General features: G+C 43.2%; 1 protein-coding gene across 5 annotated transcripts; it reads right to left on the bottom strand.

Moving 5' to 3' along the window:
• Positions 1-10025: 10025 nt before the first annotated feature.
• Positions 10026-27154, bottom strand: DCAF4 (DDB1 and CUL4 associated factor 4). 5 transcript variants are annotated; one of them, XM_030559649.1, is made up of 15 exons: positions 26935-27001; positions 26216-26298; positions 25592-25709; positions 23987-24078; positions 22935-23092; positions 21413-21495; positions 20533-20635; positions 19009-19152; positions 18243-18292; positions 17045-17124; positions 14895-14990; positions 14687-14784; positions 13769-13945; positions 11966-12080; positions 10026-10452 (listed from the first exon to the last, which is right to left on the bottom strand). In XM_030559649.1, the coding sequence occupies exons 3-15, from the start codon at positions 25699-25701 to the stop codon at positions 10238-10240; spliced, it is 1521 nt and encodes a 506-aa protein (XP_030415509.1). In that variant the 5' UTR covers positions 25702-25709; positions 26216-26298; positions 26935-27001; the 3' UTR covers positions 10026-10237. The 5 variants fall into 5 exon arrangements, 4 of the variants coding, with proteins under 4 accessions (XP_030415509.1, XP_030415508.1, XP_030415507.1 ...); XR_004000025.1 differs by lacking the exon at positions 26216-26298 and adding an exon at positions 10808-10966 and having other exon boundaries at positions 10361-10452; positions 26935-27021; XM_030559648.1 differs by lacking the exons at positions 26216-26298; positions 26935-27001 and adding an exon at positions 27042-27154.
• Between the last annotated feature and the right edge of the window lie 255 nt (positions 27155-27409).

The raw sequence follows: 27409 nt of genomic DNA on the forward strand, positions 1-27409 counted from the left end.
TCATTGACTTGTTAGAATTTTGTCCTGCCATAGGCAGATGTACTGCCTCAGTCCATTTAAGACAAAGTGCTGTTTATGCATTTCTAGCACATGCATTGTGGTGGTATCTGAGTGCCTATTGGGACATGGAGTCCAATCCCGACTGACAGATCTAGTGCTCTGGGGTGTTGGGACTGTGCTGAGATCGTGTCAGCAAAGCAAGAGCCTTTTGTTGTGCTTACCTTAAATGGGGTTGATGTCGGGGGAAATGTTGTAGCTGAGGATCAGTAAAATAAAGAAGAGAAGCAACAGGTAACCCTAAATAAGGTAGCAACAGGAAAGGTAAGAGACTCGGCTAAGGCCTTGTCTACACAGTAAAGTTACTCTGGTTTAACTAGCATCACTTTTCAAACCAGTTTAAATTCCTGTGTGGACTTTCTTATTTCAGTTTAAGTGGCTTATTTCAGTTTAATTTAAATCTGTTCCTAATCCATTTAAACTAATGTGAAATAAACCAGTCTTACACCAGAATAAGAGTGTCTACTTGGGGGTTTGCATCAGTTTAACTAGTTTGGTTTCAATTCACACCTTAGGTTATACCGGTGCAACTTATCCAGATAGACAAGGCCTAAGTTTTAATGCACTGTGCTTTTTCCTATGCTATAGCATTCAATGAGAGTGCTTGGGTAAAGGGAGAACATGAAAAAAGATTCTCAGGTTACAAAAGCCTTCCAGGGGAAAAAAATACTGTATACCACACAGGTTAAAGAGCACTGTTCTAAGCTATGCACTCTAGGCCCTCCCCTCTCCCTGTTCTGACAGCATCAGGTATCATGGGTGTGGGGAGAACAGAGCCTAGTCAGACTTTTTCTTTAGACCCTTCTCTGTTCCAAAATGAGTCATAGTCAAGATCCTGCTCTCATGTTGGAATACAGCCCCCATGAGAAAGCCAGGGGTTCCTAGATGGCTCAGCACTAACTGCTGGTTGAGAGCCTTGTTCATCCCCTAGTGAAGTCAATGGAAAGATTCATGTTGACTTAAATGGGCGTTGGATCAGGCACTTAAGGGAGATAAATATGCCTAGAATGTGTGCATTAACTGAGCCCAGCAGGAGCTGGGATTACCAGATTCTATGCTTGAGGCATTAGTGTTTCATAAGAAAATGGCTTTGAACAACTCCCTTGAACTTAGACAATGCTCTGTATTTCTGCAGCAGCATAAACTTTTAACTGGGAAAACAACCTGAAAAATGAGTTGCCTGCTTAATGCTTGAGAGCGTTAAGCAGGTAACACTGCAGCATCCAGGACAGGAAGTGGAAACCCCATTTTGAAGACCTGAAATAAACTCATTTTTGCTCATTATTATTATTTATTTGTATTACCATAGCAACCTAGGAGCCCTAGTCCCAGACTAGAATCCCATTGTGCCAGGCACTGTACAAACACAGGACAAAAAGACAATGCCTACTCCAAGCTTGCAGTCTAAGCCCACAACTTCTTACCAGAGAAGCTGTTCTTGCAGACACTCCCACAGCGTCTAAATAGAGTGACTCTTGCAAAAGTCCTTCTCCGAGCATCGGTAGCCTTTCCTGAGTGCTGGAAAAGCCGAAACTGGAGATCACTTCACGATGTCAACCTGGAAGAGGTCTAGTAGTTGAATGAAGTTCACAAGGGAGGTGGGGAAAACACTTATTATTGGAATTGAGGAATGAAACATCACAGGGTTAAAAGCAAAACTTTATTTCCCTATTAGATGAAAAATGCCATTCTCTTTCAGTATATTTCTAAAAGACTAGTTTGTGGGTTTTGTAGATTACCAGTTACAGAGTCACAGTTTAAAGTCTTTTAAATCAAGGTGGAATTTTGGCCTTTGCCCCAACTTGAACAGTTCACTGTAATGGTAATGTTTCAGTGGCTGCAGGAAACACTTGTCTTGGCAAGATTATTAGTTTCAGTCTATCTGAGATGTGGCAAGATAACAGACTGTTTTGATTTACAGAAAAAAAGCAGTTTGTGCTTGATAGTATTTTTTTTGCCAGAAAAGTGATGGCAGATTCACAATGGATCAAGAAACCACTACATCTTTTCTAGCAAATGTGGCAAAAAAAAAAAAAAATTGAAATAAGAATTGTGAATTGATGTGCAAATATGTCTCACAGTTTGCCCAAGTATGAAAATAATTCTTTACACAAGTTGTACAGTAAGCAGCTCAGATTTCAGGAAGAGGAAACATAGATGATTTTATTCTTTGCTCAGACTTATTTACTTCAAATGAGCAGACTGTGTCAGTTACCTGTAACAAGATGCGTGTTCCTCTGAATAGAAAGGATGGATTTTCCTCTCCAATTTTGAGCTAGACACAGTAGGAGGTTTATCTGTTACTATAAATTTGTTCACTTTCAGATGTCCCCACACTGTGAAATCTTTGGGCCAAACTCAGAGGCAACATAAGGTGTGTATATATAGCACATGGTGACTGTAGACTACTGGAATTTAGACAACCAGAGGGTGGAAGAGCAGGGTTGGGACAGGAAAAGCATCTAGCAGGAGTATGTGAAAGAAAAGGAACATTTCTTTGACCTTCATGTTTTGTGTTTTTCCTGCTATAACCTCACCCTTCTGCTGTCTGTGTGGCCTGTGAATTATACTGTCTCCTGTTTACTCACTTGTAATTGACACCCCCCCCCCGATTTGTCACTTCTGCATTGGGCCTTTTGTCTGTGGTCTGGAAAACAAGACAATCCCTCCCCTGACCATGGTCTCAAAAGTACTCTGTGCTTTTTAAAATATTATTCCTTGATCCATAGCTCTGCCATGCCCTGCAACAACTAGAAACCCATCTGCCTGCTACAGCATCCCGAAGTGCCCCAGCTGAAGCCCTGGGAGACTGACCAGTTCCCAAGTTGTTATGAAAGGGGGATTAGCCTGTGTACTAATAGCATGAAAGCTTTTGGGTTTTCCACCTGGCCATACAGAGAACTAACTGGCTCTTTTACATGTAGTTCCCTTACCTCTAGCCTGCCTACTAGAGTTTGTGCTGGCATCTCATTTTTGTCTATTGAACATCTTCCCTTTTCAGTGCGTAATCGGACAACATATACTTTCAATGACTAATGCCAGCTAGTGTAGCTATGTGCTAGTACCTCGAGTTAAGCCTCTGTCAGAAGCATTTGCCCCAGATCCTCAAAGATGCTAAGGTGTCTTAATTCCCATTGATTTCAATGGGAATGAGGCACCTCAACACCTTTCAGGATCTGGGCTTTTGGTAGCAATAGATTTGTCCTTGCCTGCTAATAAATGAAAAGGGATTGACTGGATTTTCATTTCGGGGGGGGGGGGGAAGGGGGCAGAATCCCCTTTTCCTCACTGTTTTAATTTTTTTTTCCTAAACAATTACAGAAAGTGAATGTAAAGTGGGAGAATTAGATCTGAAAATTTTTCATGTAAAAAAATTCATGAAAAATTACTGAAATGGAAGAAAATATGTATCAAGGATGGCCAAACATAATGACTGGCTGAGCTGCATACAGTAATCTTTGGAAGATTGAGAGGCAGGAACACCTACTGGGGCTCAGGGCTTTAGCCCTGCGTGGGTAGGGGTCTTCTGCCCTGTGGGGAGGGGGGTCTCAAGTCTTCAGCCCCACAGGAAGTACTTGCTGGGGTTCGGGGCTTCAGCCCTGCTCCTTCTGAAGGCCCTAGCCCCAGCAGGTGTGCCCTGTAGGGCTGAAGCCCTAAGCCCAGGCAGGTCCCTCCTGCAGGACTGAAGCCCCTAGCCTCACCACAGGGCAGAGGCCCCCAGTCTGGTGGGTGAAAAATGGGGTAGGGGGAGGAAGAGGGAGCCCCGTGAGCTGCATTTAAACTGTAAAAGAGCCGCATGTGGCTCACAAGCCGTGGTTTGGCCACCTCTGATATATATCATTGGTAATTTCCCACAAAAGGTCCTTAACCTTTGCTAATCAGTTTGTGCAGTGCCACACCCATTGACGCTGAAGTGCTACTGTTAAGGGCTTAAGAAATGCAGGTTGCTGAGAGTAGCTAGCACAAAGTTACAGCAGGTGGAGCTAAAAGTGATTGAATGCATCAGTTTTAAAATGAAATGAAGATAGAATATCAGGGTTGGAAGGGACCTCAGGAGGTCATCTAGTCCAACCCCCTGCTCAAAGCAGGACCAATCCCCAAATGGCCCCCTCAGGGATTGAATTCATAACCTTCAGTTTGGCAGGCCAATGCTCAAACCACTGAGCTATTCCCCTGTAAAACAGCTGCCTCTGAAAGGTACTATTGGGTAGAGCAGGGCAATGATAATTGTATTTTCTACATTAAAAACACACACACACACACACACTAAAGCAAGGGGAGGGGTCTTGCTTTCCTGCTGTGGCCAAAATCAAATAACTATTCGTTTCAGTCCATTTCACATTTTTCAGCAATAGCAAAAGAATCAGAGATTTTATTACAGAATGAGGGAATCATACTATGCATATGCATATAAAAATTACAATCTTTCCTGAAACATCTCTGCTTATTACAGAAAACTATCCTGATTCGTGTATTTTGTTAGTCACCAAGCATAAGCCACATAATTGCATTTTGGGACTATTCAAGTTCTTCACAGTGGAAAGACTTCAGCTGAGAGATCCCAGCAATGCCAGCACATGGGAAAATTACTGTAGTCAAGCCTTGCAAATCAGCAATTCACTGTGACAGGAAGTTAATGTAAGTTAACAACGTGACAGCTGCCAAAGAGCAAGATCAGTTATTGCAACCTAGCAATGAAGTGTATTTAGTTGAAATGACCAGGGCCGGCTCTAGCCATTTCGCCGCCCCAAGCACGGCGGCACGCCGCGGGGGGCGCTCTGCCGCTCACCGGTCCCGCGGCTCTGGTGGATCTCCCGCAGACATGGCTGTGAAGGGTCCGCTGGTCCCGCGGCTCCGGTGGACCTCCCACAGGCGTGCCTGCGGATGCTCCACCAGAGCCACGGGACCAGCGGACCCTCCGCAGGCACGCCTGCGGGAGGTCCACCAGAGCCGCCTGCCACCCTCTCGGCAACTGGCAGAGCACCCCCTGCGGCATGCTGCTCCAAGCACGTGCTTGGCGCGCTGGGGCCTGGAGCCGGCCCTGGAAATGACCACTACCAATATGAACAATTCCTTTACAAACATCCAAGTATATGGTGTAACGATATCTTCTCCAGTATAATAAATCATTTGATCACTGCACTGAATTACAGATTGTCACTAATTAATGTTGTTTACATATTGCATAAATAAAAATGTATCTGAAAGCTCTGCTGTTGCAAAGCTCGGCTTGTAGAATTCAGCGTCCTTTAGAAATCAGAGTTTCACTGGAGTTAAATAAGTCCCATCCTGTTCCCCTGCCTTTTAATTGTAGAAATTTCCTTTGGGAGGCTTTGAACTCTGATGTCTAATACTTCCAAATGGGTGTTAAATTCTTCCATTTCTACTCTGGAAAGCAGTTCTATAGTGGCAGACTGGATTTTTTAACGGGAAGCAGTACTATCTAGAGGGTGGCTGTCAGAAAAACATCACAACTGTTCATAGCTACAGTGATGATACAACATGACAGATAGCGTGGACAGCTGTGGTCTACTGGTTGGAACACAGAAAGTCAGAAGACCTGAGGTCTTTCAGACTCGGCCTCTCACTGACTTGCACACACCCTGAAAACATCATTTAACCTCTCTGTAATGTGAGGATGATAATTTTGTGTAGTGTTTTGAAATCTATGGCTGGAAAAGGCAATCTAGAGAAAGTAAATTGTGCTGGTAGCAGATAGGCCTGGATCCTGCAAAAACTGATATAGGTGCTTAACTTCAGGCATGAGAGTAGGCTCATTGACTTCACTCTGACTGCTTACGTGCTTGAAGTGATGCATATACACAAGTGTTTGCCACTGCTAAACAAGAACACTATTTATTCAAAGGGCCATGTTATGAAGTTTTGTTTTTAAAAATTCATTTTCATTAGTAAATCAGTGGCATTCAACCTAGCCACTGCAATTGTCCTTACTTTGCAGGACCTAGATGTGGAGCAATGAACTAATGTGAAAGGCCAGGAAGCTTAAACTGATGTTGGATTCATTCCTAGGGCACAAATACATTTTCATAGAATATCAGGGTTGGAAGGGACCTCAGGAGGTTATCTAGTCCAACCCCCTGCTCAAAGCAGGACCAATTCCCAGATAGATTTTTAACCCAGTTCCCTAAATGGCCCCCTTGAGGATTGAGCTCCCAATGATGGATTTACCAGGCCAGTGCTCAGACCACTGAGCTCTCTCTCCCCTCTTTCAGGGGATGAGGGCACTCAGCATTTTACAGGATTGGACCTACAGTTCATTGTCATGAATATAATAGCAGAGCAACTGACGTTAATGAGAGTTTTCTCATTGCCTTTTGTGCAGCCAGGACTTTTCTCCATGGTTCTGGGTTTGTAGGCAGGGAGAGAAGGAAAAGGAGCCAATGAGAAATACTGCAGCAGTTGCACTCAGTAGGAGCAATACCCATCTTGTCATTCCTGTAACTTTCAGGTTTGGGGCTGCCATTTTTCAGTGTTCCTTTGTGACCTAGGGAGCTCAGTGCTAAGAGAAATCTCACTCAGGGCAGAGATAAGTGACTAATAAGAGGATCATATGCTTCTTTCAGTACCTCATGGCACATACAGTAACATGTTTCACTAAGGTAACAAACATGGACTCATTCTCTGCTGAAATGAGGCTATAACTGTGAGGAGAACAACTGGGTGTCTGTAAGGTTCTTTACTTCAGTAAACCTAGAGGGGCTCTTCTCAGAATTTCTGCTTGATTCCTACATCAGTGCAGTCCCACCCCCCAACAGATGTCAGCTACAGTGCTATCCAGCCATGGCTTGTCCCTGGACAGGGCCCGACTTCTTCCCCTCTCTTACCGGGAAACTGCTCTTGTTGCTAGGAGCATGTCCATATACTGGCATTGGATAGCAGGCAGTTGGGAAGGACCCCACCACAAAAATGTGGAGTTGCGCTTTCTTTTGAGGATATAGGGAGACAGGAAGCAAACAATTGCTGCTGGTCCTTTAACAGGGAGGGAGCAGCTGGAGCCACTGCTGTTTCTACAGGAAGATTGGTGGGGGAGCAGACTGACCTCTTGAAGCATAGAGGAGGCAGATAGAAGAATGAAGGGCCCAGCTCTAGGAGGTGAAAGCAGTAGCCACAGCCAGAAAAAGGTAAGTGCAGGTGGTGGGTTTAATTGGGGCTGGAGAGAGCCTTTATTTATTACCATAGCACTTAGGAGCCCCAGTCTTGCACCTCACTGGGCTATGTGCTGTACAAACACACAATACAAAGCCAGCTGCTGCCCCAAAGAGCTTACAATCTAAGTACAAAACAAGACAAAAGCTAATGCATAGATACAGCCAGACAAGGAAACACTGGGAATGACGGCCAGCACGATAGGCTGTGGTCAGCACATCAGCAGCCTAACTACTGTCAAGTTTTTTGCAGGTATCCTGGCAAAGGAGGGTTTGTAAGACCTTCATGAAGTAGCTTTGAGGCTGTTTACAGGAAGCCCCTCCAGAGCATGAGAGGCAGCATGGGAGAAAGCATGAAAGTGCTTGTTTGAAAAGTTGAGTGGGCAATGGAGATTGGCATGATGGGCCAATCAGAGATAAGCACTAACAGCTTGATAGCAATGCGAAATGATTGGTAGCGGTGGGCATAGAAAATGAAGGGCTTTTAAAGTGAAGACAAGCAGCTTGTGTTTGATGCAGTCTCAGAACCTATAAAACAGAATGCAACAGGAAAGAGGGAGCCCAGTGTAGGGATGCAAAGAGAGGGGTGACATGGTCAAAGCGACAGGCTAGGAAAAGATTCTTTGCAGCAGCAGTTTGAATGGTAATGAGAGGGGCAAGACTGCATTGGTCAAGGCAGAGAGAAGAATGTTTCAGTAATAAAGATGCAATATGAAAGCCTGGACAAGAGTTTTAGCTCTGTGGCTGGATAGAAAAGGCTGTACCTGAGAGGAGATGTGTGGAAAGAATCTGGATATGAGAACCTAGAGAGAGGCTACCTACAGGCTAGAATGAAAGGGTGGCAGTGATAGCCACAGGAATTGAGAAAAGGAGTAGTGGGAAGGCAAGATTTAGAGCTCCGTTTTAGCCATGCTGAGCTTGAGCTGATCACTAGGCAAATGAAGAGAGCCACTTGAAGTTAAATGTGTGTGGCTCTGGTAGCCTGGCAGCGCAAGTATTTTTCATGAGGGCTAATAGGCTTAGTCCTTGGGAAAACAGGTGTTTGAGAAGCAGAGCTTAAAAATTTCCCCAACTTCCTCCATACAAGTAGAGCCCTGCACAGATACAAAATCTGAATCCACATCCATCTGCAATCCACATAAATGGTCTGGGGATTTGAAGGGCTTACATATGAGTGAGTGAACAAGCATGAACCAGCTACAGTCTGGGCATTTCCTATTAGACCACAGTCCCTCTGCTGGGACATCAGGGCAGAGGAAGTAGGTTATTTGAGATTGCAGTAGAAGGGCACTAGGACCTTTCCTTTCTAGCTGCCTTACCTACTGGCTGCTTCAAGGACCTAGCTACTGCTGCTCGAGAGAGGTTATTCCAGTGCCCTCAGCCACGGCCTGCATACTTGATCACATCTTGTTCCCCTGCACTCCCAGCTCTTCCTTTGTACCTCCGTCACAAGCTTAATTAGAAGCCTTAGCTGGAGGGACTTTGGCAGGGGGTGGGGATGAATGTGTGTGCGGGGGCTCATCATGAATGCTTAGCTCATGGAAACAGCAGGCACAGCAGCTGAGCTGCTTGCATTTAATGGGCTTTGCTGAAGGGGAGTGAAGAAAGCACTAGGAAAAAAAAACAAGATGCCTTCCCCCCACATTTGTTTTAGCTGGTGTTCCCACATCAATGGGACACAAATATTACAGGACCCTTATCCTATCCAGCCAAGGGTCTTGACTACAGCTGGGAGAACAGTGGGGGAGGGGGTTCTAAATGTACTGTTTTAAACTCAAAAATGAATTTTGATTCAATGGAGTTCATAACCCTGTTTATTTTGCTTTCTACAAATGTTCAAGCAGCTCAGGGAATACTAGCAGAAATGCCCGTACAAAAGACATTTTAAACTTCAAATACTCCAAAAGCCAATTCTCAATTGAACAGTGGATGGTAATGATCACCATTTGTACCAAGTTGTACTGGATGTGGAAATCATTTACCCAATCCAACTGAAAAACAAAAACAATCTCAATGATTTAAGATATAACCAAAGCATGAATTGCAAACTGCAAATATTCTCAACAAACAGCCACAAATAGACCAAGAATTAGTAACTGAAGGAATTAGCCTACTTATTTGTTCCGTAAAGTTAATTTGAGAATTTGTCTGTTTTTGCATAAAACTTCACATATTATTCACTGGCATTTGTCCAGACACAACATTCCCGCTGAGTGACTTTTTTCCAGTAAAGGAAGCACTCACCTTAATGTTTCACTGTTCTAGCAGGGACAGAGTTTTGTATTTCAGCAATAAGTGGTGGCGTGGATAAGAAATGTGAAGACAAAGATACAGTGGCATAGAAAAGAGGGGACAGCATGCTGTGTTGGGAGAATGCAGAGAACATGAGAGAAAGGGGATGGGGAGTAGAAAGGGAGGGGGGCTCAGAGAGGCAAAGTGACGAGGCCTAGAAAGATGCCACACAAAATAGTGAGTATGGAGCTTTGTGGGATGAAGAGGAGAACTTATATTAAATACGTTCACTAATCTCTGAGGTTCCTTGTGTCCCTGGAAGCCTGACTATTCCAGTTTTAACCAATCTCTGTCCGGTATTAGAGAGTAGCCTTACTTCCTGCTCTGTCTGGGGTGCTCTTCTCCCATTCCCTTTTCATGTCTCCCTCTTATTGGAGAATCAGTAGAACAGTTAGCTTTTTCTATGCAACTTTTGCCAATGAGTTTCAGCTACTGGCTGAAAGTCACATCCCACAAATGATCCTTCCTTCTAAACTCTCAGCTGAATTAAAAAAACCTGTACTTTGTAGGAACAGTTCATCACTTTTATTTACAACTGCCTCGTAGTTTTAGAGCAGATACAGTAGAAAGTTTGAGTCTGCTGGGTGAAGTTCAAAACTCCACAGACAGAGCAGGCAGGGCATCACCACAGCTTGAGTCAATGCAATGGTGACAATAAGAGGCCACACCTAACAGCTGTCTCTTGAGTCACCCAGGGGGGCTGGAAGATCCGTATACCCGGTCTAGGGACAATATGGATTAGCTGAGTTGTAAGAGAAGTGGTAGAGATCCTGCCTGACTGCCATGAGCAGGCCAGGAACTCCTTGGCTGCCTCCGAGTCTCGAAGAGAACACCACACTGGGGATGGAGTCCCTGGAGGATGGGTGTGGAGAGGGAATCATTCTGAGCAGATGGGCATCTTGGAGACTCCAAATTCTTGTGTAGCAATCCTGACCAACTGGAGAGGAAAAAGCACTGCAAATCAGGACAAGGAAATACTTCCACATAAATGATCATAACCAGCTTTGAAAAATTCTGGTCCCAGAAGAGGAAAAAGGTATTTAATACAGTATAACAAAAGAACCAATGCCCATCTCCATCCATGCATGAAAAAAATCCTGAGTTCCAACCAAAAAGGAAAAACATGACTCAAATATTTACTCTACATAGGGTGGGATGGATACAAATAACTGTAGGCAAAAGCTCAAAAAATCAGGCAACACAGAGCTTAGTACGCCACTATCCAAAGCAATATCCCACTGCTAGGTTCTTTATTATCGAACATAGTGAGAAAAAACAAAAACAGCTCTTACCATAATTGTGCTGCTTATGGTGAATGCAAGAAAAAGCAAACAAATTCAGGAATATCTTGGTGTTTCTATAGCCCCCTGTAAAGGGGCTCCCTTCACTGCAGCAGCACCTCCTGGTGGCCAGGCATGGTGTGTATCAGTTGTCTTTTGGTCTGGCACCCCCTAGCGACATGCACTCTGTCACCACAGTGAAGTCTCTTCCCATAACTCAGCCCTCCCACCAGGTCACAATATTTATGTCTGCCCCTTTTGGGGTAACAGAGTACAACAAAACTGTAGTCCAATTACCTTATTGTACTCTTCCTTCTGTCTCTAGGCTCTGTTGTCTTTACACGCCTTACCACAGGTGGTTTCATAGTACTTTTCTTGGTGACTGGTAGGGGAACCCAGGCCTTCCCTCTACTCTGGGCTCAAACCCAGGGACCCTGTAAGCTGGCAGCCAAGGCCTACTCCCTCAGATTCTTTGCTGCCTCCCTAGATGCTTCCTACCTCTTCTATCCCCCCGGAGAGTGACTGCTGGCTCTCCCTGCACCCCCTTTCTGCCACAAACTTCCTAGCATCATAATCACAACCCAGCCCTTCCTCAGTGGGGCTTCATTAGCCATTAAGCCTGGCTCTCTTGCAGCTGCTGACAAGTATCTTAACTGACTGCTCAGGCCCACATAAATCTCTTCAGAACCTGTGTGGGGTACACATCCCATCACATTCCTCTTCATCCTACTGTCTCCTTTGGATATCAAAGAAAAGACCCAACATACTCCTGTTATTTAATATGACTTTCCAGGACATCTATCCTTCTATGTAAATTACTTCCCTTTTTATGGACTCATGAAAAGATTTAGTACTGTTTTCCTTTACTTCTAAATCAGACACTTGCCACTGTCTCTCTTCCATTTTGTCTTCTAATGTCTTTCCTAACTTCTGACTGAGAAATCCTACTGGCTGGAGCATATCTTTTGAAACCCAGAGGACCATCCTCATAATTAAAACGCATCCAAATCATTTTTGTTTTGAGTTACACACTTGTGGTTTATTATGCTGTTCCCAAAGCCAGAAAGGAATGAAAGCCCATGTAATTTCCAATAGCCTCTCTCTACAAATGCCCCACATACCTGAGTGTAGAGAACCAAACATACATTCACTATGGAAAAGCTGACACACCTGCTGTAACAAGCCCTTCCTCCTCATTTATTTGCAGAGGGAGAGTAGCATGTTCGTTATGATGGCCCTCGTACTGTTTCACACACTTCACTGCTCTCAGGTCCCATAGCTTTATCTGCAAGTGAAAATGGTAATAGAAGAGGGGACATTTTAGTGAAGCAGCAGCAAGTTTTGACAGTTGTTGCTGGTGATAGGGAGAGAAAGGAGTAGACACCCAAGGTTTTACAAACTCACAAGTGAATTCCTTCAGTTTTGGAATTACCACCTAGACACCATTATTTGAAGCACTGGTTTAGGATACTGGCTGTGGGAACCACTTATAGAAAGGCTCATTCCATTTGTTTTACTGCAGGCAACTTGTCTAGTGGATTGAGCACCACCACCCCATCCCCCCCATCTCCGTTTCCCAATCTGTGAAAAGGAAATAACACTGCTTACTTACTTAACTCACAAGGCTGTGGTAAGGAGTACCTGATTAGGCCATGTCTACACTAGGGGCACTATAGCAGCACAGCTATGCCTTACCTAGCTATGCTGCTGTAACTATGCAGCCTAGATGCAGACTACAGTAATGGAAGGGGTTTGTCCACTGCTGTAGGAACTCCATTTCTGGAGCATCAGTCACTACGTCGATGGAAGCATTCCTCTGTCAACCTACCTGGGTCTACACCAGGGATTAAGTCAGCACAGCTATGCTGCTCGGGATGTGGATTTTTCACAACTCTGAGTGCCACACCTATGCTGACCTAAATGTGAAGTGCTAAGCATTACTAATCCCTTCTCTAGGGAATGATGCGAGTGCTAGGATGATACCATACACTGCACTGGCAACTTGTTAGAAGCCAAAGGAAAAACGAACTTCTGTATTTTTCTGCCTTTCTTTCTCATCTGTCCTCTCTGCCTGTCCTCCCCATTTTACCTCCTCCATAAACTCCACATTCTCCTCGCCTTTATTCTCTATTTGCCCCATTTGCCTTTAAATTATTATCAAAATATCTTTCTTAGTGGATCTCCCAGCTCTTGAATCCTCTCTAAGCAGCATCTCCATCTGGGTCAGGGAATCCCAGTAAAATTCCAAGTTCTTGAGTGAGTGTGCTGTCTTTGTTCCAGTGCTTCGTACTCATGCACCAGTTGGAGAAGACAAAGGCCACATCTACACTAGCAATCTTATAGCAGCACAGCTGTAGCGGTGCAGCTGAGCCGCTGTAAAACCACTCATGTAGCTGCTCTACGCCAATGGAAGAAAGCTTTCCGGTGGACATAATTAAACCACTTCCAATGAGCAGTGATAACTATGTCAGCAAGAGAGTGTCTCCTGCTGACATAGCACTGTCCACACCAGTGCTTAGAATCATAGAATATCAGGGTTGGAAGGGACTTCAGGAGGTCATCTAGTCCAACCCCCTGCTCAAAGCAGGACCAATCCCCAGACAGATTTTTGCCCCAGATCCCTAAATGGCCCCCTCAAGGATTGAACTCACAACCACTGAGCTATCCCTCCCCACCCAATGTGTTTTTTTCACACCCCAGAGTGACACAGATTATACCAACAAAAGTGCTAGTGTAGACATAGCCAAACTCCAAGTATCTCAGAAACAGTAAAGATCAGAGAATATAGACATCTGCAATCCATTCATAACTTCCTTCTGACCAATCAGTGAGCTGGGAAAGCTTTGAGAGGTTGGGCAGGGGACAAAGAAGAACTAACAAATTCTCTAAAGTCAGAGGCATCCTCTTTAAGGTCTTTCCTGGCCAACAGAACAGAGGAGATGCTATCTAGCTTTCCATAAAAAGAAACTCTACCTTTCCAGCCATGTCTGCTGCCATAAGATAGTACTCAGCTTGGAGAAGGCGAACAGATGTGACTGCTGAGTCATGGAAGAGACGGACAGCTTTCCAGCTGTGGCCCCTCCGGCTGCGCTGACGAATGTCAATGCTGAAAACCTCCCCTGAACGGCAGCCATTGTACAGCACTGGAGTCTAGACAAACCAGAACATGCAGAGAGATGAGTCTTGTAACATTTAACAGTATCAGACAGGTTTCTCTAGTCAGTTGTGGCCACTTTCATAGGAAGGGTTCAAGTAATAAGATAGCCCTTCATTGTAGTGCCAGAATAATATCACTGTACATGTAGGATCACAAGAACAGAATTGCACAGTCACGTTGCAAAACATTGCAACCAACTTAGGACTTTCATTCTCCTTTCAAACATTTAGCAGTAAAAAAGCAATGGAAGCTTGGTCTTGTGGTTAGATCAGGGGAACGGGAGTTCTAGTTCCACCTTTGCCACAAACTTTGACTCTGAGCAAGTCATTTAACCTCTCTCTGCCTTACTTTCCCCATCTGTAAAATGCGAACAATACTGATACTTAGTGTGTGTGAAGTGCTTTAAGATGCTCAGATAATAGGCACTATGATTGCAAAGCCTTATTATAATTCCTTGCATTTGTTGTTTCACTTTCTTTTTAACCCTTTTCTATTTAGCAAAATTGATCCCTCCCCCCCATCCAACCCCACATTTCCAATGGAACTTGAAATCAGTGTAGCTTATTTTTGTTGCTTTTCCATGGTCAGCCACATCATCAAGTGTCAACTTCATTACTGAGCAGCTACTGAAGTCACCACAAAAAGTAGTCACAGTGAATATAGGGCTGCTGGTTCCACAAAATCAGCAATGCATACATCTGTCTAATAAATCAAAGGCCCATGTCCCTTTCTACCTGGGTGGCAAACTGTTGTGCCAGTACATCACTGCTTGTTCCAAATGTCTGCCGATGACCAGTCATTGCATTGGTCACAAGGACTCGTCGCATCAGCCCTGAGAAAGATAAAACAAATACATGGCCATCATCTGGGCAAGACCGCTTGGAGGCCATGATGGTGGAGCTCTTTCCCCTTGAGAAGGAGTACAAATACACTCCTGCTTACCTGTGCTGAAGCAGTTATCAGCCTGGGGGTTCAGGCACCAAGCACAGGACCAGGCAGTGGAGATCTTGAAGCTGCAAAGCATTCCAGGCTGATCTCCTAGGGGTGGCAACAGGGATGAGAACAAACTGTGAAGCCCCCAGGCACCACAAGGAGATGTGGAAGGAAGCTTCAAGTTAACTGTGCCCCTAGAGAATTTCACCAGGCCTCTGTACCTCTTACAACATTCAGGTTTTCTGCTTCCAGTGCACTAAACCACACAGTTACAGGCCTGTTGCTACCCGGCCTGTTCTTCTGGAAACAGAAGATTGCTCTACCTGATACTTGAGTGATTGCTGAAGAACACTGCCATGAGAACTACTCTGTAGTCATAGGCATGATTCTGGGGGAAGAGAGGGAAGACTGAAAAAGATAGCTACACAATGCACCCACATTCTCAAGGTTTATAAAAACTAGTGCTTTAATACAACTGCATTGGAATAAGGACACCATTTTGCCTTCCCCAACAGCCAAAGACTATCTATGCCCCTGCCTCTCCCCTTGATGAGAATTCATAAGGATTTTCAAAAAGTAGCACATTAGGCACTAAAATTATGTTCATCTGGCTGGGGGGGGGGGGAGGGGGGGGAGGAAAGGGGGAGAAGTGAGGAAGGGTCTTGTTTGGACAAACGCAGCTTTGAACATGCTGCACTGGCCCTCCTGTCTGCTGAATTAGCAAAGTTTAATTATACAGCAACATTCAAGATTTGCATTGTTCCCTCAGCTCCCAAACCAGTTCAAAACCAATCTACTGACAGTTCCTAAGTGTGCAGTTTTTATTCATTTCACACAAGTATGTTAAGACCAAGCCCTCAGTTAATGGTTAGAGATGATGCTGCAGGTGCCTTATGTATCTGAAAGCAGTGCTTTTCAAAAGATCTTAGAACAGTGGTCCCCAAACTGTGGGGCATGACCGTTCTAAGGGGGTGCGGAGGAACATTCAGGAGGACACAGCGGGGCTTGGGCCAGTGCCCACAGGAAGCAGGGAGGGAGCACCACCCAGCCCCACTCTGCCTCCTGTTTGGCTCTGGCCCCACCCTCTACCCCAGCCACAGCTCCAGCCTCAGCAACTGACCATGGCTCCTGACCACAGTTTGGGATGTGTGCGCGCGCAGGGACAGGTTCCATTCCGGGTAAGGGGAGGGGGGCACAATGGAAAATGTTTGGGGACCACTGCCCTAGAACTACTTTTGTCAACTGGTAAAGCATCCTGCAGTCTTCAAACAGCAACCCTTCCTGTTAGCACTAATGCTATGTGACTGTTTTTAAAAAGCCTCTGGAAATAACTCATGTATTTCCCTGCCATTAAGATGCTTTACATGTTTGTCTTCACCAGACACTTCTTTGGTGTAAATTTAACTGTGACCAAACTTGCACAGGACACAAAAATTAGAGGTGTAGCAAAATTAGAGAATGACACTACAAAGAGACCTGTAGAGAGCAGCATAGTGAGGACTTAAGTCAACTCAGGGAGAGATTCCACCCTTATGAAAAGGAACAGCACAAATACAACGTAGGGGAATGTAGCCACACCCATCAAATTAAAGCCAATTTATTTTAACCTTCTCTCTTTAATATTCAGGTTTTCATATGACTGAACACAATACACAGTGCTTGCCATGGGCTGGGGGTGGGAGATCAGTACTGGAAGAGGAGCAGAGGGGCCTACAAGAGGACTGCCATCTCGAACAGTCCCATCAATAAACGCATGTGAACAACTACTGTGGGCAAAGGTTGTACCTGGAAGAACAATTGTGCACTGTTTCACTCCATTTGAAAGGACCAGATAGTTTGAGTGAGCACCTGATGGGCTATCTATCCATCCAGGTTCTAGGTATTAAGGGAGGCCAAATAGCTTACATAGGAAAAGTTCCAAATAAATATTTACTCTAGAAGCGAGTACATTTTCTGCCAAGTACCATACAGTAAACAACTGGTGCCATAAGCTATCCTTGTTAACTAGTTCGTAAAGTTATTACTATCCAAATCAGTTCTTGGGGTTCATCACAGTGTTAATATTCATTCTTGTGACGCTTACAAAACTACTCCAAGTCATCCCTCATTCAGGCTCTCTTCAGACTACAACTTCTAACCAGAACAGAAAGGTATTCTACCTGGGTTAGAATTGCTGAATAAGGATGCTGGAAGCAGACTGGCACAGCCTGGAGTTTCTGCAATCCCCATGAGGCACAACTTGCTGAAAGCTATTAAAGAAAACCAAGATTTCTCCCAGAAGTGGCACATGTTGCATAAAATTGGTCGGGGAGAAGAGATGTCTCTGAAGCATTGTACATATAATATTCTGTCCTTCACGATACCTCTCTGATGACCTTTAAAGTGATTCACAGTCACTAATGAATTAAGCCTCATCACATCCAAGAGGTGTTCATTCCCCTTCTCTCATAGGAATTAGAGGACAAGATCTGCAATTCTATGATTCTAGTTTTAATATTTAATCTTCCCCTACAGGAAATTTTTCCAGTCATAAAATATCATCCAGATATAGAACTTTGGAGAGTGAAGACATAAAAAACAACCTTTTCCAAACTACTTTGGGTCTGTCTTTCCCAATGCATAAAAAAATTAAAAATGGGGTTGTATCACATTGCTCTCTGGAGGTAGTAACAGGTATGGACAGGATTTAAACTTACTTACCCCAGTCCATTATTTTGTCATTCCTGCTCTTTCCTCCCTACACCCAAAAGTGATTTGATGGTATTTATTCATTGTGTTAACTCTGAAGGTTAGGTTGTAAGAGCCTTGTCTTTTGACTTACTATATATCTGAATGCTACCATGTGTACTTATGACTTAACAACATACTTTCTTTCAGCTTTAGGGCTTCTTCTGTTATTTTCCAGTGACCCATTAAGCCCTTTTGAGGCAGGTACTTGGGATTTCTTATTGATAAGTGGCTGTCAGTCAACCTGTAGAACTCTTTGCCAGAGAATATATTCATTCCATCAAAAGAGTGAAAAATAGTCAGTGCAGGCCAAGACTGTAACAGGATTCAAAAAAGAATTAGACAGTTCCTGGAAGATAGACATTGATGGACCTATTAGCCAGGATGGGCAGGGATGGTGTCCCGAGCCTCTGTTTGCCAGAAGCTGGGAATGGACGACAGATCACTTGATGATTACCTGTTCTGTTCATTCCCTTTGGGGCAGTTGGCATTGGCCATTGTTAGAAGACAGGATACTGGGATAGACGGACCTTTGGTGTGACCCAATATGGCCGTTTTTATGTTCTGTTTTGTGAAGCAATTTGCCATTCAGTGGAAGCAAGCCTGAAGCTTTATTTTAAAAAAGGATATAAAACGTGGGAATCTTGATGAGTCAGCGATGCCCAGCACACAGAATTCACCTACAAACAAAAGCAAGACAGACCAATACTTGCTGTCTCCCGTTTAATTCAGAAAAGTGCATTTTCAAACATTCCACATAAGTCTGAAAAACTGAGCACACACCCTTAGTATACTGGAGAATGCCAAGAACAACCTGGAAAATGACTAGTGATGACTAGCCCAATAAAGAGACACAGGCATTTCAGCCTCTTGCTAGTACTTGCATGAAGCAGAAAAGGGTCAGCACCCAAAAAAGTCTCCCCAAACCTGGATGGGCCCATTCAGCACACCTCTTAACTAAGACAGTTTTTCTCCATGGAACTGGGCACCTACAGGTTGTCGTATTTTGTCCTAAAAGTTCTTCCCATTCAAAGAGAGGCATTTTTTTTTCTTTCTTAAGACGAAACAGAGCAAACAAATCAGCAGTAGAATTAATTCTTCAAGGCCTCTTTTTTCAAGTGCTGCCAAGAGTAATTCCGTGGAAATATACTGCTCATGAAAGGTGCTGGACTGACTGCTTCGCAACACCATTCTCCAAAAGCAATTCAGGAGTATCAGCGTTCAGGTCTCTGTGGATTCTAAATTTACTCAATCCCTTATTGCTGGATTCTTCCATTATCTCTTCCTTCCCCCTGCCCTTCCCCATTTCCACTCACACATCCCATGGTACAACATTTTGAGAGTTCCAGAAGGGAAGGAACTCCTCCTGGGTGAGAAGCCAGTGGAAGAATGGTACCTTGCGGTTTGTGAAGTAGAGGTTGTCATACATCTCCACCGTGAGAGAGTCCTTCCCTAAACCACTGAGGTTGATGATGCCGTATTTACACCCTCCATGCTCTACATCATTCACAGTGAATATCCGCTCACAAGCCGTGTCTGCCTGCAAAAGAAGTGTATCATGATGGGCAATTAAACTAGACCTGGCTTTAGGTTGTCTGCTTCGGTCCGCAATGAGAAATCCATTAACAGTGCTTTCCCACCATCACCGGATTGCAGTTCAGCACCACAGAGACTGCGTGTGTGTGGCCATCTGCATTGTAGAGAGATTCACTAGAAAAACATTTAAGATTTGCTATTTTGCACTTCAACACCTGATAACAATGAATGACGTCTCCTATTGGCTAAGTTCTGGCATGGCACTGTGGACAGATCTTGCTGTCATGAGGAAGCATAACCAGTAAGTACAGGCTCCAGTGCATAAATGAGGCTCTGCATAAAGAATTTTCATTCAGTGTAAATGTAGACTTTTCTGTCATTTGAAAGCCTCCTTTCCCTACCGGATCAGATTGGTGCCGTTGCAATCAAAGTGCTGGTCCTGAGTTCCAGATTTTGCTCTCATTTAAGCCAGTGGAAATTTTCAGTACCTGCACTGGCTTCAACAGCTTTCACTTACACGCACTGGATCAGCAGGGAGCTTCCAAGGCAGCCTCTGTAAGATGCCTGCCCCTGAAAGCCGCTTCACACCACAGCGCCAGTCATAGCAGGAGCCATGGAGTAGGGTTAAGTTCAGGGCTTCTCAGCCTGCTTCTCCTAACTCCCATCTACACAGCCAGGACTCAGTGTGGCTGAGCTTCCTGGGTAGCCTCTGCTATCAGAAGTTCTCCCACAACCCACAAAAACCCCCTTCAGATCCACAGATTCATGATGTCGTTCTTAACATCTACACAGACTTTTTGGACTATAAACTCTGCTCTTATCACTGACTTGACACTTCCACCCACATTGACTCCATCAATCTCATCCTCTCCCTTTCTCCTCCCTTTTTTGTTATACTCTATTACCCACCTACTTCTCCTCCTCTCTCACCAGCAGAGCTTGCCAATTATCTTCATGACCTTTCCTTCCACCCTTCATCTAGTTCTTTCCTTGCAGATTGTAAACTCTTCAGGCTAGGTGTTAAGAAACCACCCAGCACATTTTGGGCACTAGCACAATATAAATATGTAATCGAGAGCAATATTTGACCTAAGGATATATTCATTCCGTCAAAAGAGTGAAAAATAGTCAGTGCAGACTGCTTAAAGGAGAATAGTCATAGGGAAAAAGATACCATATTCATGCTAAGCTGGCCCCAGAGCTCCCCAAATCTTGAATACCTTCTTCATGGGAAGAGAAACTGCCAATACAATCTGCTACAAAGAAAAGCACTTCCCAGTGTACATAACCCAACATATAGGTTATTACAAATCCCAGAGTGCACAAGAAAATAACTATAGCCAAGTGCTCTCTCGCCTTAAAAATTGAAGTGCCCATAACATACCACTATTAGTTTAAAATTGTTGGTTCCAGTAACTGAGGAATCTGGGCTCCGAATCTCTACCTTCCTCCTCTGCATGCAGTTCACCTTTAATTCGTGGACCAACCTATAAAGGAAAACATGTTTAACTATGCTGATATTTAATGCCAATTAAAGGAATTCTGAGTAAAAGGCACTGAGATGCTTCCTTATCTCAGCAGGTTAGGCAACAGGTAAACAGCCCAAGGAGCTAGCAGGTTTTAGCCTCAACAATGTATAGCACGAGCAACCTTCAGATCCCAAGACTCAGAGGAGGTCACCATATATAATCTTCGGGGACCCCATCTGTACATACACCAGCCTTGTCCCACCAATGCAATTTCCCAATCAGCTTCTACTGCAGAAGGCAGGTTGCTGGCATCTGCTGACACACTGTCTACAGTAGCACTCTCACTTGCACCACTGAAGCCATGGAAGTTAAGGAACAGAGAAATTTCCTGTAGACTAGGTCCATTAAAGTGTATTTACATAAGGAAAAACTCTACAATATGCTTATTAAGTGCAGGAGAATATGTACTTATAATAAGGATGGGAAATTTCACACTCAAGCTATTCAAAATCTGATGATTAGAGAATATTTTCTTTCATCTTAATACTTGTCATTTTAGGGAAGACTTGATGAGCCATTCTGTAGGCATGTGCTGTATAAAATGTAATGGAAAAGCTGCACAGAAAACAATGGGACGTCGTTTATAAAAAAGGCAGTGTATACTTTTGTATCTATTACCGATGCTTCCCCAGCTCTGTCCCTTACTGGAACAAGAGAGTACGCTACAGATTAATGGCAAAGAAACATTAGCAGTAGAACTTTATAGGGTGAAAAAGGGATTTGAAATTATCTCACCTGCAATAATTGGTGGAGCTGAGTAACCCTAACTGCCTCTTGCGTAAGACAAGTGATGAGTTCAGTCCAGCTCTGGATGTTTTCTATTAAAAAAGAACAAATGAAAGTGTGCAATCACGTGCTTGCATAGGATCAAAAGCAGCCCTCTTGACCTCCAGAATAGTGTCTGGCTGCTTCCAAACACAAAATTAACTGAGTGCCCTTCAGTCTACTGAATTCCACATAGTTATCCAATTTTTGATTAATACTACGTGACTGTCTCATCTTGCGGTTAGAAATCCATGTACCATTTTCACTACAAAATAATGTCTCAAGTTCTTATCTTAAATCAAAAACTTTGAAATACAATATGGCCACCTAATGCTGCCATCGAAATTTTAGCTTTGGCATTTCCTTTTTTATTTTAACTGCGCAACCTTAATGTTGCAATAACCAGGCTTTTCCATTTGTCATTATAGAGTTGGGCTGAATACTTTCAGTGCTCATGAAAGCAAAAGATGGAATAGCAGATGGAATAGTAGATGGAACCGGGGCAAGGCAAAGCATACCAGGTTTTTACAATCCATTTTGTAGTCTTAACATAGATTGAAAGTCAGTTTTTAATCAAACAAGCTGTTTAGGCCTTTCAGAGGTGCTAAGCACCCACAGCTCCTATTGAGATTAAGGGGATCTGCAAGTGCACAGTTCCTGTGAAAACTAGCCCACTGATGTAGTCACTTTTTTAATGGAGACATCAGTCTGACCCCATAGCGAAGGAAGCATATCCTGGCCCCAAATTATAGTATTTACTCTCTCTCAGAGAATTCATTTGTTCTGAAAACTTAAAAATAAATCAGTTAAAGAATTAAAATTAAATTAAAAATTGGCTCTTTTAGAAGTTTAGCACCTTGTGTCAGACTTTTTTTCTCCCCTCATGATCTCAGTAACAGAACACTATAGAAACATCAAACTTCCTATAACTTACTAAAATCTTGTCCTCAAGCTACATTTGAAAAAGTGTTGAGAATTAATCATATTTTTTTTTAATTCTTCATAGAAGTTTTTTTTCAGCACATGCTAAAGGACACAATGTTCTACTATAAAGAATTCCACAACTAGAAAAAATGACTATTAATCCTTACAAAAAAAAATTAGAAAAAAATGCACAGGCACAAGATTTTAGTGAGTTTTATAAATGAACTGTTTGAAGACTCTGTGACAGGGTAGAGTTAAGGTTTTAAGTTTAACCTTAACTGTGAATTTCCTGACTTTATCATACTTGGTTTTGAGATAATTACATCATCCCTGTAATGTATTTTACCCTAAATTACTGATTATGTAGTCTCAACCATAACTCCATCTTAACAGTTTTTTGGGAGAGGGGGGGTATGAACAAATATTTGAATATTTGACCTTGAACATCAAGCATTAGAGGTGATTATACCAAAGCTGAAACTGGAGGGTTTTATAACCTGGAGCCCATCTTGGTGTCTTGGGTTACAGCACAGTAAAGTTTAAATGAAATTTCAGAGACAGAACCCACCTTCTTTTGCATTTCCTCCTCTTCTAAGAGCTTCAGTCTCTTGCACTCCATCTCCTTATACTGGAGGCTCTCTTTGGTGAGAGGGTTATAGTTATTATGTCCAGGGAGCAGGCGGAAATAGCGGTTCTTTTCAGGGTCATAGTAAAATCCTGGTAGTTCTATAAAGAGTAAATACCAAACAAAATCAGACTGAGAGCAAACCTTTTCTATTGCCCTTTGACCTCACCCAATTCCATAGTAGCAGCCAAGAGACAGCCACTTTGGGGATTCCAAGTCAAAAAGGACACAGAAACTTCTGCTTCTAGATTGGCAGGTCACAAATGGGGAGAGGTATTGATTACATTAATGGCCACCTCAGCAAAAGCCAGATCATTCTCCTATTATCTACAGAGGAAATGTCATTACAGGGATATGAAGAGGTAGACCAGCAGTAATGGAAATTAAATTCAGCAAATAGAAATTGGGGAAACACAGGGAAAGGCGCTTGAGAACAAAGACACGGCCACTCTTCTTGAACATAAATAAGTCACAAAAGGCACACTGCTGACAAAAAAAATTTGTTTAGAAAGCCCCAAACATCAAGAACAATGGACAACTGATCATCGACCAAACATAAAAGCAGCAATACCCTTTCCCCAGACAAACACCCTTTCCTAATTACACTTCCCAAATCAAAGGCTTAGATACCTATAATCCATGAGACATTTTAACTGTGGACTGCACTGGCTCACTCAGGGTACGTCTACACAGCAAAGAAAAACCCGCAGCTGGCCCGTGCCAGCTGACATGGACTTACCGGGCTCTGGCTGTAGGGCTGTTTCACTGCTGTGTAGACTTCTGGACTCAGATTGGAGCCTGAGCTCTGGGATCCTCCCATCCCACAGGGGCGTGTTATACTGTTGTATTTTCTTTGTCTGTTTAACATAACTCTCTCAATAATGTAACTTCTAGAAGATTTAGAGAGGTGAAGTAAACTATGAAAGGATCTTCTATCTTCATACACCCAATGTTTAGGTGCTGATTTTTGGCCCCTGCACACAATGGTCCCTTACCAGGCACTGGAGAACTATGACATACTTCGGAAGAGGATCCGCTGTTGCTGGTGCCTGCATTCAGTGAGTTCCATGGTTCCTCTTGTTCACACCTAACAATAAAGCATTGTTATGTCCGGCTTGCAAAATTGTTTTGAAAATTTACAAGCCCAGACACAAGATCTCCTCATACACCTTTCCCATGAATATTATTCTAATAAAAAAACTATTTTGCTTTGTTAAAAACAATGATTTTCCCTAGGTGAGTAGAATTTGGCAAGGCTATTACGTATATTGTGTATACACAGGATATGTACACAGAATGAACATACAATATGAAAATAGTAATACTTCATTTTCATCTTCAAGATATTATATAAATATTAACAGGTCATCATATTATTAAAATCTAGTCCATTTTACCTGAAACTACTTTTAATGTTTTTTTTTTTTTTAATATTGTACAACTGCCCTGAGTTTTCTTGTCAATTTTTGTGATTTGCTCTCTCCCTGCCTCCATGTTGTTATGTAAAAGATCCACACAAATAACAGGGAAAAACACACTGTCTCTACAATGAAACTGATACTATTGGTGAAACCTTGGTACTGCTGAAGTCAATGTGAGTTCTATCTTCAGTGGGGCCAGGATTTCACCCAAAGTGTTTTGAAATGCACATAGTGAAAAAACTGAAGAGATGAGAGAAAATTACTACTTTATTTCAATCACAATGAGCTTAGCTATTTTGTGCAATAACAGTAGGTAAAAGACTTTCAAAACAGAACTAAGCTATTTTTAAGTTGGCAAGATCCATACTTTAGATTGAATTTCCCTGGGTTATTTTCTTAAGTTTCTATTTAAAATTACATGCATAATGTGTTACTAATTCTCAATGTTTCTGTTCACACTAAGTTCTGTAATGGATCTTATAGCCTGTCATTCTGAAAGCAGTAGGTCAAGCTGGCTTAGAGGCTGCATGATTTAGTGTTCTGAGAACAGGATTAGGACCAAGAAACTTCTTAGTTCTAATACTGGCTCCATCACTGGCTTGCTGTGTGAGATTGAACTAGTTATTTAAAGGACAACAATTAACACACACAAAAAATCACTTCAATCTGAAACCCTTTTAAAAACCTGTTTCCCCTTTATAGTCAGAATAAGGGTCCAATCCTGCAAACACTTAAACATGTGTATAACTTTCCATGTGAGTAGTCTCAATAAAATCAATGGTCCATAATGTTTGCAGAATTAGAGCCTTAGTCACTTTGCCCTGCTATTTGTGTGAGTATCTCATAGCAACAAGGGAGAGAAAAAAATTTAATGCCAAAAAAAAATTATCAGAAAAACTCACAAAGGCAGGTGTAATATGTAAACTACTTTTTATTGTAAAAATGGGCTAGATTTCAAGATAAGAGTCCCTATAAACTTTATCTCAGTTTCCCAGTCTGTAAAAAATGGGAAATACATATCTATTTTACAGTAAACATTAACAAAACAAATTAAGAAATACAAAAAAAAAAAAAAACCCTCACACCCAAAATCCCAACCTTCTTTCCCCCAAACTACCTTTGTGAACTGTCTTAAAGTCTAAAGTATTAACAATAAAGTATTAAGCGATGTATACTTGCCTTTCAGTAAAGCTACAATGGTTGGGTCTTCTGTAGTGGTTGGGAAGATAGGTTTGTCTGCGATTGCTCCATCCCTCCTTTTCTTTACTTCTCCAATTGTTTCTCTTCATTCCTCACACTAAAGTATACAGATACATACACAACTACAATTTCAATTCCAGTCGTCTGGAAGGGTTCAACACACAGGGTATTCTCTTAATACATAATTTTCCTCATATTTCAAATTTGTTTTGACACGCTGCTGGTCAAAACTAAAGAGATCATGAAGGAAGAAACTTATTTTAGGATGAACACAGAGAGAATATAAAGGCCACACACTTGTAATATAAATAGAGAAAGAACAACAGGTTGAATAATTTAAAATGAAATTGGACTAAATACCGGAGACAATATAGTATGCAATAATCCTTATTTGGCCCACAGGAGAGCAATACAATGACTTAATATATATTTTCCTCTAATTTCTATGTATGTTTAAGTATGAATGCCCAGGTACCTAGAATTTCTATGAACCAAATTCAAGCCTGGTGTAAACAACTGTAAATAAATGGAAATACACTTGCTAACACCAGGGCTGAATTTGGCTCTATGGAGACAGTATGATGGCAGCAATAATATTCTTCCCTGTCAAACTAAACATTGCAGTGAGTTAAGTGCAGTTCTTCAGATTATAGCATCATGTTCTTTTTTGGGTGTGAAGTCTCTTTCTGCAAGGAATTAAGATAATATCAGATTGATGGAAGGAGAAATATCAGTTTTACAAATAAGTCTTAGTTGCCTGAGTTTTAGTTAACTTTTGGCTGACCTATTTGTCAATGCTTGGATTATACTGAATATATTTTTAAATGATAAATTCTGGTTCTCTCCATGAATATAATACCTATTTTGGGTTATTTTGTATTTTACTCTTGCAGCATGATTTACATCACAATAACAAAACACGTAACACCCAGCAGTTCAAATCAGGAGCAGTGTCCCCTTATGCTTGGTGATCCATGGACACCTTCAACAATATCGTCACTACAGGGTTTTATGAATAACTCCCTCCAGTAGCATGAGTCAGGGTACACTGCTTGCTGGATTTCCTGAACACAGAGCAGCCTGGTGACTGGCAGTGCTTTTTTTATGTGCATTTCACCAACCTCCCTCTGAGAATCTCCCTCCTAAACCTTCATGACGCGCACAGCTGAGGACCAGCTCCCTGCTTAACTGGGAATCTCCCCCCTTTAGCCCCAAAGAGGTCAGGGCCCTGCCCACGTGCCCCCTGCCCGGGGTCCCCTCCCCATGGGTTACTGCCCGGCGGAATCATGCACAAGCCCGGCCCCCGCCTGTCAGAAACCCACCTCTCCGGGCCTCCTGCTCCCGGTCGCCACTCGCCACACGTGAAAATGGCCCCGCCTCCTGTACCCGGACCCGCCCCCTTGCCGCTCCCAGCCGCTCATTGGCTCACCTGTCACTGTTGTAGGCTTCTGATTGGTTCTGAACAGTATCTATCATATGACATCCTGTTCGCCCTGCCAAGTGAGCAAAGGGTCAGGCCTCAGGTGATCACTCGCGGAGATGGGAGGGGTCATGATATGTCACGTGACGGTCTGACGGTAGAAACGCGCCGCGGGCTCTTGCAGTCCGGCGTGCCCAGGAATGGGGTGGGGAGTTTGGGCCGCGCGTGCGCAGTTGCAATGGTTGGGGGCGGTGGTGGGTGGCATCGCCTGTGACTGCCCGTGGCAGTGCTGTCCGCTCACTTCTTTGCCCTCGGGTGAGGTGGCCCGGCACCGGCACCGGCACCGAGGTTAGGGCCGGTTCTGTGCGCAGCTGCCC

This window comes from Gopherus evgoodei, chromosome 4 (genome assembly GCF_007399415.2).
Source record: "Gopherus evgoodei ecotype Sinaloan lineage chromosome 4, rGopEvg1_v1.p, whole genome shotgun sequence".
NCBI classification, from domain to species: Eukaryota; Metazoa; Chordata; order Testudines; family Testudinidae; genus Gopherus; species Gopherus evgoodei.